Genomic DNA, 10,776 nt, shown 5'->3' with positions numbered 1-10,776 from the left:
CCCTCCGCAGCCCCCGTGGCTGCGCGAGGCTGAGGAGCCCGCCCGCCCGTCCGCGCTGCCGCGGTCGCGGCCGGGGGACTCGGGGCCAGGGCCACGGGCCCGTGCGGTGTCACAGCCCGGGGGCGTTCGCAGGAGCAACCGCAGTTATTTCTGGGAGCGTGGACAGAAAAATCCGCGCGTTCCGCTTCGGTGGGAACACGGGGCGGTGTTTGCAGGCTGCACTTGAGAGCAGCAGCCGCATCTTGGGCGGGAAACGGTGTCACAGCTGCCGCGTCAGCGTGTGCTGCTGAGGCTGCAAGTGCACCTCACTCGTCAGGAATCTAGTGTGGAAATAAGAAACTTCATGTTAGAAAGAGAAGCCTGCCACGTTAATTATGCTAATAAAGCAGTTCTGTGTATCAGATTGCAATAGGATTATTTGCACTCTGTTAAATCATATTTATTTTTTTTGTCTTAGGAAATTCATTGCTAGGCTTCCAGATAAGGGTAAGAAGATCTCTGATTTTGCTGAAAAACTGAAAGTTGCCATTTTACAAGAGGAAGAACTGGCAAGAACAGCTGAGCTGTTATCTGCTGTCCGGCTGGAGTTTCAGGTGAAACAGGAGGAGATTAATACAAGTAAACAACAAGGTATCCTAAACAAGGACACACTAAACCATGAAGATTCCTCAGCCTTCAATGAAAACTCTAACATGAAAGAAGTTTCAGAGATTTCCTCCCAAATGCAGGAGGCAGAATGTATTGAGCAGGAACACACAAATACAGCCCTAGAAAGTCAACAGACTCAGAGGAAAAAGGATGAAGTAAAGACTGTAACAAAAGATCAGAATATTTTTTGTGGAGTCGTGTCCAAGTCAGCTATGAGCAGCCATCTGAAAAACCACCAGAGCAGTACTGAGGGTGGCACAGAAAGTACAGCTGCTTTGGACAACAGTAGAGACACGCTGGTTGAGGCCTTTCAAAAAGTTACAATTGTAGATGGGGATAATAATGGAAAAGTATTGGAAAAAGAGCAGCATGTGGCTAAACATAAAGGCAATATCTTTGGAAGCCTGTACCCCAAGACACCACATTATATTGAAGTTCTGGAGTCTAGAGCCAAGAACCCAGTCATTAAAAAAAGCAAATTTAAAACAAATATGTAAGTATTATGGAATAGGAAAACCTTTTGTGAAATAATTGACTTTTATAAAATCAGAAATGGTGTGGAACAAGCATGGTGGGTTTCTTTTCTTGTGAGTCAAGAGATTCAAAGTTGTATCACCTGAGATTAATATGTTGGCTCTTCAGCATCAAGTGCCACAGGATCTCAGTGGTGAGTGGTGAAACAATTGCCATGAACCTTCACAGAGTCTCATAGCTTAAGCTACAAAACTAGTAAATAATTGGCAAAACTTTCTCTTAGACAATTCTAGAACTTTAATAGCAGGTAGCCTTTAGCTTTTCCTGCACCTCTAGGGAAATGACAACTCACCTTGTCTGTACTGGGAGCAGCAGCAGTTTATACTTTGTGTGACTCCCAGAGCATTGCTATTTGGTGTTTGTTCATCAATTACCTTTGTTGTTCACTGTCAGGAGTAACTTGTGATACTGTCCCTCTGCAGAGAAATCTTTCTATGAGTGCTGCTTATTTTTTATTTGTGTTGTCATAACACTTTAGATTTCTGAATTTTACATTTTGAAAATAACAAGATTTGGAACTGAAATTGTGCAACCTTGTACTCCAAATCTGGGTCACAGGTTTTGTGTTTTAATTTTTTCCAGATTATCAGGAGAGCAAAGTGGATCATCCCATGGCTCCTCATCCAGTCAGTCACCTGGGGGCCTTGGCTCTCCAATTACTACAGAAGAAAGAAGACTCAGAGATAAGAAACATTTGAATGACATCACAGCAGCTCGGCTGCCCCCCCTTCACCATGCCCCTGCCAAGCTGCTACCCATAGAGGAGTCTATAGCAATTCAGATACAGCAAAAAGAAGCTTATGAGGTATGAATTTAAGTTGTGGTCTGAAAAGTAATTATGTAATTGGGATCACTCCTAAAAAAAAAGTATAAAGGGATCTTTTGATACTGGTAAATTTGTTTATTAAATTGAGATGGGACAGACTTTGAGGAAAAGTGCTTTTTCTTGTACTTGATTCTTTTCGTTATATGATTAAGCAATGTATTAATCCTTTTTGAAACTGTTACTTCTGCATGGAACAAAACCTAGTGCTATCTTTGTGTGTGGATGTGCTGACCCTCATTGCACTCACTTCACCTCTGACTCAAAATTTAAATCTATACCTTGCTTGTTAGTTTGTAAAGAGTCCTGAGGTTCTTAAAATTCTGTTGTAATGGATTTTGATTTTGACTGGTAGTGTCAAGCTAATTTTTAAATGAGACACTATCATTAAAGTGCTTATTGTTTTAAAAGCATTTGCTAGTTTAGTCATCTTGGCACTTTAAGGGAGGTAATTTATTTGGAAAATGAAGGCATTTTGGCTGAGGTTGCTGAATGACAAGGATTGCTCTCTGATGTGGACTCATTTTGTTCTGTTAAAGCTGACATGAGTGTTACTGCATCACAGGTGAGGACTGCCCCATGGGGAATTTCAACTCTTAGGAAAACGTCTTAAAATAGTAACAGCACAGCTATGTCAAAGTGTGAAAATAAACCTGATGTTTATTTGCTAGTTATTAAAACTTCTAATGAAGCCCACACTGGAATTACTAATATCATCAGGTCAAGTTTATACTTAGTATATTAGTTTTTTAATGACTAGAATAAAAAGGACAAACTAACACTTTTTATATCTTGTGTTCTGTTTGTTGTTTGTTTTTTTCTTTTGTATAGGAAATGCAAGCCAAGCTTGCAGCACAGAAGCTTGCAGAGAGATTGAATATAAAAATGCTCAGGTTTGAACCAGAGGGGGAGGCCTCAATGCAATACAGAGAAGTGAGAGATGAAGATTATTTTTCAGCAGAGGACTGAGTTCAAGAAGAGATGTCTGAGGATGAGCCACGTAACTGGTTTTTATGCAGTACTTCTTAAAGCCCAAACATGGACATTGAAAATGCTCAGTCTAGTCAGTTTTGTCTTAAAATGTTAACATCACAGCCACAGGAAGAGCTCAGTATACACTTCATAAATGTCAATCTTATTAACTGGTAACCCTAGTGTTATCTGGGGACTGCTTTTTGAGCACTTGGGTCAGTTAATCCTTGTGAAACACCCATAGTTTTCAGCTACAGCAAAGTAGGCTCTTTAAATGCACTTTTTCAGGCTGTGATGAGTCATCTACAAGAGGTTTCTTTTGTCCAGAAATGGGATTGCAAAGGGCATGACAATAAAGCAAGCAAGGTGCCTGTGACCTGCTCGCATGTGCAAAAACTCCTGCCTTGTAAAAATGTGAGATACTTAATTTATATATTTAAGATTATTTTGCTTTTATCATATGGTGAAAATACACACCTGGACAGTCACAACAACTATGTGATGTTTAGGTTGCAAGTTAGGTTCCTACCATATGAGAACTTCCTTCTGTGTCCACAACTTAAAAATAACACTTTCTGTCCTTATATTGTAAACAGCTTAAGAATTTCAAGTTAGTTTGTAACTCAACTTCTGTTTGGGCTTTAAGGGAATCTGCCATTTCATTTTTGGTGATTATTGCAAAGCACATCAAGAGATCAAGTTAATGTGAAGACTTCAATATTTTTATTAAAGGTCTTGGTGTTTTTCCATATTTTTGTACACTGCTTTCACACTTTGGAATACTATTTTTTCATAGTTTGATACTGTAAAGTACCCTCTGCTTTTCTTGGAGAAGATGTCCTGTGTATTTTGCCATTCTATTTGTCCTTGGAAGATTAAAACAATCTTCCTTACAATAACATTTTCTGCTTTTCAGTAGGAATTTTGAAAGGTAAGGGACACACCTGAGAAGTATTTCACATTGATATTCCACTGTTGAGTAGGCTGTTCCAGCCCTAGTATGAGTTTGGTTCTAAAAACAAACCTCAGAGATGCCTTGTATAGTCTGGCAGCACCTGAGTTCTGAGCCACTGCAGCAGCTGTATATGCAAGGCTCTTCCTGGATGTGTATGTATTCCTGCAGGAATGGTGTCTTGAAGCTGAGGGTGCTCCAGATGCAAGTCATTCAAAAAGCTTCATGCTGCCATCTGGAAATGGGGGGGGGGTGACAGTGTCTGTCTCCTCTGGAGTGCATACAGCACTCTACTACAAGCAGTAAATCTCTCTCAGATGCTTCAAAAGCTCTCCCAGGCAGTCCCTGGCACACAGTCCATAACTTGGCAATGCAGCTCAACAAGTGGAATGGCTGCTAAGCTAGTAGGTGGGTTTTTTGGGGTTTTTTGTTGTTTTGTTTTTTTTTTACAAGGTCATCTCTTGCTTGTCTGTGATGCCTCTTTCCTGTATCCTTTCAGGTTTCTTGTTCTCATTGTTCATTGGCTTCTCAGCAGTTGTCTGTTCTTCCCTTTTCATCATAAAACTTATCTCCTGCTACTAAAGCAAATCCGTATTTTGCACCCCTGCACCATCCTTTCCTTTTCACATGACATATCACTCCCTGTATCTGCATTTAACTTCTGCCATGTGTCACACACACTCCTACCACTGCTATCTTGTCTTGCTTTCATTAAACTCCACCTAAATACCAGCTGTGCACCTGGGCATCTTCTACATACCTCCCTCACTCGAATATCTTGCAGAGACCTGAATATCTGTGTGTTTGCTGTAGCTGCTTTCAAACTGAAGCTTTATTTCTTGTTTTATTTTCAGACTGTTGCAGGTGTTTGCTACTTCAGGCCTTATAGTCAGTCTCCTTTTTATCACTTAGGTCTGAGAGTTTTCTTTATTTTGTGTGTGTGTTTGCTCCTGCCAGCTTCTCACCATCACTTGCCTTTGTCAGCACTACTTTTGGTGTATTTTCAGTCATTCGCATTCATCCCTCAGCATCCATGTTGATGACCCATCTGATGGCTCAGTTGTAACATTTCTGCCCTGGATGTTTTCTTCAGCGTGTGGCTCTGATGCCAGGGAGTGCTCTTCTCTTGTGGGTGCAGTTCTTCTCTCAGATCACCACTGTCCCTGCTCCCACCTGCTCATCCAGCAGGGTCTAGTCACCAGTTACCCCATGTTTCCAGTCTGTTGTACTGCATCCAGACAAGAAGCCTCAGAAATGTATTGGCTTTCCTTTTGCTGCTGCATGAAGCACAAGTTGTCACTTCCAGGCCTGTCTGCACTCTCCCCCTCATTAAGATCATCACCCTTGTCCCTGTACTGACAGTGCTCTCCCACCTTTACAGTTTTTAAGCTTTTCTGTGCTTAAGGAATATACACAAAGCTACACAGATCATATTTTTTTTCTAGATTACTGAAATCTAGCTCAAGATAGGTTTCTGCTGATCAATTGCCTATGTAACTAAAATTATGCTCTTTCTTTGTGCTTTTTTTGCTCTACAAACTTTGTGAGGCAGAAACAGATTTTTAATCTGTATTTTGATAGCATTCAGCATGCTGGGACTTGGCTAAAGTGGATCCCCTGAATGGGCAAGCTTGACCTTTAAGAAAAAAGTCGTTGCAGCAACAGGTGAAGTGTGTTACTTGTTATATGATTAGCAGCTGTTCAGATCAGTGTTGGGGAGGTCTGGTGGAAGAGTGTTCTGTGGAGACAAAACTAAGCTTAAGGTATGAATTTTAAGTTATTGCTAAAGGATTTTTGCAAAATCTGGAAGCTTCCATGGGGGGTTGGTGGTCCTGGGTTCTAAGAACAGGTATGTACTTTGAATTAAGATTTTGGGAGTTATAAGAAAGTAAAGAGCTGGGTATAAAGTGTGTCCTGTGTTAAGAAGGATATGCAATCCAGAAGTTTTTTAAAGGTTAGAGAATAAGACAATGAATCTTTGAATGGTTTAGTTGTACTGAATTAAGTTTATGATAAAGCATCGTGTTGCTGTTGTGTATTTCACTGTTCTCCAGTCCAAGAACATTTCAAAACATACACTGGTTGCTACAGAGCTTGCTCTCTTTTTTTTGGGAGTGGGCTGTTTTATTTGAGTGGGCTCTTAACCCAATAGAAAATAAAGAATTGAAACTATATTTCTGATGTTCCTCATGTGAATTGTTTTAACCATGTAAAGTTTGCTGTCAAGTTTTGGGGAAAACTGGAACCTTTTGTATCAGTGCTCCACAAGGAAAACACTGGAATGAAATCAGGAAACATTTGCTATATAGATAAAACTTTTGGGAGTGCAAATGGATGAGAGAATATCTGTAAGACCTGAAGCTGGGCAATTGTGTAGGTCTGAATAATGGCTGAGTCAGAGCTTACATGGTGTGTGCTGTGAGCTACAGAGTGTGAGGCAGGGCTCTGCACAGCTGTAGTCCCTTGATTTTAGCATGATTAGGAGTACCTGCTCCCCAGCCTGCACAGAAGGAAAGCCCTCCATTAGAGTTTCTGTTCACAGCTGTAGCCTTTCTTGAGGGAGAGCACAGGCAATCTGGTTTGCCAGCTGGGTGAGGATTAGGCAACCTAAAAATTATGTTTGGGAAATAAGATTTGAAAGAAGGACCTAAATGCTGTACTTAATGATTTTGGGGGATTTGTAAGAGGTTAGAAAATATTAATATTTTCCTGGATTTTAGAGTTAAACCTAGCTAAGAGGTTAGCAGTTCCAGTAGTTTTCCATCTGATGGGTTGTGGACTGCTTCCAAGGGCCATGGGATCAAACACAGGTCAGTGGCAGTGAGCTGCAAGTTCCTGTGTGGAGGAAACGGGGCCTGCACATCAAGAGAACCTGAAAACTATGGCTCTGTGCTGTGGAATTTCTGAACCTGCTACAGGGATGCAGTATCAGGAGTTGGCGAAAAGAATATCCAGACTCAGACTGATTAGTCAAAGCTTTAGCAGGAAGCTCTGGTAAAAGCTGTTCACGCTCCATGAGTGGCCCTTGGGCAGTCGTTTGGGGGTTTCTGTATGGAACTTGCAGAACATTCCCATATCACAGACACACCACAAGCTGGCAGCCTTTAGCAGTCTCGCAGAGGAGGTAGGACCTAACTGGCCTGAGTTGCAGGTGGGGATCTGGCTGGTTGTTTTGTACAGTTACATTGCAGAGGCAGTTCCTGGGGTCTGGGAGGCTGGCTCAGCTGTGTATCAGGCTGGGTTTTGCTGGTGAAAATGATCTGTAGTGGGACCCTGTTCAGAACATTTTTGGCCTAATTTGAGAGGCATCTGGCTCCTGATCTGCCTTTATCGAGATAGTGTCTGCAAGGAGTATCCTTGAGCCAGGGGAATAGCAGTGTATTCTTGGCCTTTTATATCAAATAAATGGTGTAAAGGGGACATGGGAGTCCTGTGCTGGAAGAAGCTGTGCCCTACCTCATGGACTCTGCTGTAGGAAAAGGTGGCTTTTCTCTGCTTTCCTAGCCTTGCTGCTTTCTCAGAGCAGCATGAGAAGCAAGCGTCATTTCTCCAAAGTGTCTTGTAAGGGCAGATTTTTCAGGGAGTAGGTCTTGCATGGTGTGGTCTGGCTCCAGGGAGGTGTTAACTGAACTCTATTTTTCTTGAGTTTGTGGTTTATGTTTTGTTGCAAGTCTACTGGTCTTAGGGTGGTATGTGTGGAGATCACCACTGAGATTTCCTGGTTTCCTAATGTTTGGGTTTGGGTTGTGAACTCCCACATTCTGGGAGAGGGAAAGGAAAGTAGAAAAAAACAGCTGTGTGAAAAAAACATGTATTTTGCTGTGGTGTTCTTGTTTTTTTCAGTAAGCTAATGATTGTGTTTTATTCTCACACTTCCGCAGTGCTGCCTCGCTGCTGACACTGTGGCTGGCAAGTATTAGCTGACTGTAGTCCAGACACTACACTCACATGGACTCTTTGTGGGATAGGAGTGCTTAACTCCACTGGACTCCTTTGTAAATATTGTAATTGTTATTCCATGTGTATGCAAAGCTTTAGAGGCATTTAGTCATCTCTTGTTTAAAGCAACTGTTTTGATCGTTTTATTATTAAGATTTTATTAAATTGGCCCTTGATTTGGTGAAGCATGTTCTGAAGTCAAGTCTTGATTCCTCTAGGAACATTTATGTGCAAATGCTCTGTTGAACTGGGATATGGGCTCTGTTTCATCTCTGTGTGCAAGGGAATTTGTGAGTAAGAGTTGTGAACCAATTACTGAATGTGGGGAGACAACAGAAATGAGTACAGTGAAATGTATGTGGGAAGAAAATAGATTTTCAGTTTGTTAGAATCATTGAACTAAGTATTTCACTTTAAATCATCCAAATAGGAGAAAACATGTCCTCCAGCAGTAAGTATACAAGAGATTTCTGGACAGGGAAATCTGTAAGAATTTGTACTAAGTGACATCCTCATTGCTCTTCTTTCAGGTTTGATTTTGGGGACCATAATTGCATCACATGCAAATGGACACATCTCCCCTTGAGTCATTAGGGAGATAAGTGGGGCCATAATGTTTAATTAACATATTCATATCTCCTCCCTCTGTCCACACAGCTGGCATTCATGTAGTTGATTATTAGATCAAGGTGGTTATATAATGTGGTGAGCAGTTGCAGTCCAAGGTTTTGCTGAGCCTCTGAAGCTGAGCATTTGACAGGAGAGACTCTCTGTACACTTCCAAACGGAAGTTTCAGTTGCAAAATTTCCATGTTTTTCTTCTTTTTTTTTCTTTGTTGGGGTTTGTTTTTCCAAAAACTGTTTTCTCAATTGTTACATGATGCTAGTAACATATAAATTTAATTTACTTGGAGATTAGTCAGTCAGCAGTGGGAGTATGGAAGCTCTGGTTGTAACAGTGTGACCTCCTGCATCCATGCCTGGGTTGAAGCTATCACCTGCACTGCCCCACCACTGCATGCAGGCTGCCTGCAACCTGTGCTACAATGAGCGCAAATCCTGTGACAAAACTGGCCATTCTGCAGGAAGCTGTGGGATTTTCTATTGCACACCCAGAATCACAACTGAGTCTTAAGGTGGGACAACACCATTTGTAGATGTCAGTGAGGGAGAAGGGCTCTCGGCACGGCTGAAGGCTTAGCTGCTGGCTTTGTCTGGTAGGTGCATAGACCTTCCCAAACTGGAAGAAATAAGTTACATAATCTGTGTGATTTACATTTCCAAGGTATTTAGACCATTATCCATTGAAGCTGCAAGGTGTCTGTCTCTAGTGATCGACCTGAAGGAAAATCAGTAACATTCTTCCTCAAGAGAGGAGCCTGGTATATTGGGGACTGAAGTGAACACATGAAGTGGCATTGGCACTGTTTACTCCAGCCATTTTAGATCTCTGCCTCTGCTTCTATTTATACTTAATTAGCATTGATTTTCTTCTTTTTTCTTAAAAATCTTTTAAAATAATTTTTTCAGTATATATAAATAAATGTATATCTATGAATGAGCTGTGTTAGCCAGCTATTTGGGTGTGGGAAGTCTTCATAGACTGTGTGATAAGCTCTTTCTGTTTAAGTCCCTGTTATGAGTGGCCTGTGTTGTCTCCTGGTTACTATAAAAGTCTCAATGTAATTGTGGTTTCCAGAGTTACAGATCCATCCACTCCATTTGTAATTATGTGTGAAATTACTTTGTCATTGACTTTCCCTCTGCTTTCTCCTGAAAGGGGAAAAAATCAGTGCCAACACAGATTCTCAAATTCTTATTGTATGCAATAATATTTTCTTTAGTGACCCAAGTTATTTCATTTTGGTTAGAAGTTCTTATTCCCTGGTTTCACATGTATTTCTCTAAGCTGCTTTGAATTGGCATTGTACTGATTATAGTACTGCTTAAATGATAGCTGATGATAAATATTATCCTTGCACAGACATTGGGTATCATCATATGTCATGTCTGCAGACCATTTTTTTGCCTGCATGGCAGATTTTTGTGGCTATGAGCCAGGAATTTTAATGAAAGAAAACATCAAAGATGCAGAAGAAATGAGAATATTAGTCAAGGAAGATACACAGTGATGCTCTCTGATAACCCCTGGTAATTGACACTAGAACTATGTGGGAGCAACTTAAATAAACATCTGGACACTGAGTTTAGACATTTCCAGTGACAAAACCCAGACAGATCTTCTGGACTTGGAATAATAAATATTTCAGCTCAGTCCACATGAATCAACTTAGAATTCTGTTTTCAATTATTCTAGTTTTATAAATATATCATAGTTAATTATTCAGGGATAGAATTTCTTTTGAAGATTAAGGAATTTGATGTTTGCTTCATTCACATAAAGTTCCATTTTTTATTTATATCAAATTTACTTCTGTTTGTACAAAAACAATATTGCAAGCTTGCCAAGAGCCATTAAAGCAGAATGCAACTGAACTTTTCCTGGGGTGGGAGGACCTTTTCGGAAAATCCTGGCAGTGTACCCTAATTCATTCCAGCTATGGTAACCACTTAAGTTGTGCTGAAAAGAAAATTATAATAATTTTTAAAAGTTATTCTGATTATTTTAAAAGATTCTTTCCCTTTTTTACTTCTGGTAACATGGTAGTGCTGAGAATGTGGTATCCCTTACAGATAGTGAGGAGATGGTTTTATGTAGCAAAGTATTTAAAAGAGGTAGCAGTGAAGCTACAAGACTGTCTGGAAGCCTGGCTGCAGTCCAGATCTGATCCTGATACTACCACTGTGGTGAGGCTAGTAAAAGTGTTCTCAATTTTGGTGCAACTTTTATATTCCTTCGAAAAGCCTCAAGTGAGGGCTTATAACTGCAAAATTACTTACTTCAGCA

General features: G+C 40.6%; 1 protein-coding gene across 1 annotated transcript in view; it reads left to right on the top strand.

Annotated features, from left to right (window-relative positions):
• Nucleotides 1-3,116, top strand: part of LOC104386002 (myocardial zonula adherens protein-like) — a 47,898-nt gene extending 44,782 nt beyond the window's left edge. Inside the window, exons 13-15 of the mRNA XM_009994535.1 lie at nucleotides 473-486; nucleotides 1,776-1,987; nucleotides 2,837-3,116. Of these exons, the coding sequence (XP_009992837.1) occupies nucleotides 473-486; nucleotides 1,776-1,987; nucleotides 2,837-2,974 (364 nt within the window). The 3' untranslated portion in view covers nucleotides 2,975-3,116. The remainder of the gene's footprint in view (nucleotides 1-472; nucleotides 487-1,775; nucleotides 1,988-2,836) is intronic.
• Nucleotides 3,117-10,776: the final 7,660 nt, after the last annotated feature.

The sequence above is a fragment of the Chaetura pelagica genome, unplaced genomic scaffold, assembly GCF_000747805.2.
Source record: "Chaetura pelagica isolate M959 unplaced genomic scaffold, ChaPel_1.0 scaffold222, whole genome shotgun sequence".
Classification (NCBI taxonomy): domain Eukaryota; kingdom Metazoa; phylum Chordata; class Aves; order Apodiformes; family Apodidae; genus Chaetura; species Chaetura pelagica.
Note: the sequence above shows the minus strand (reverse complement) of the source record. Positions and strands in the feature narration are given on the sequence as shown.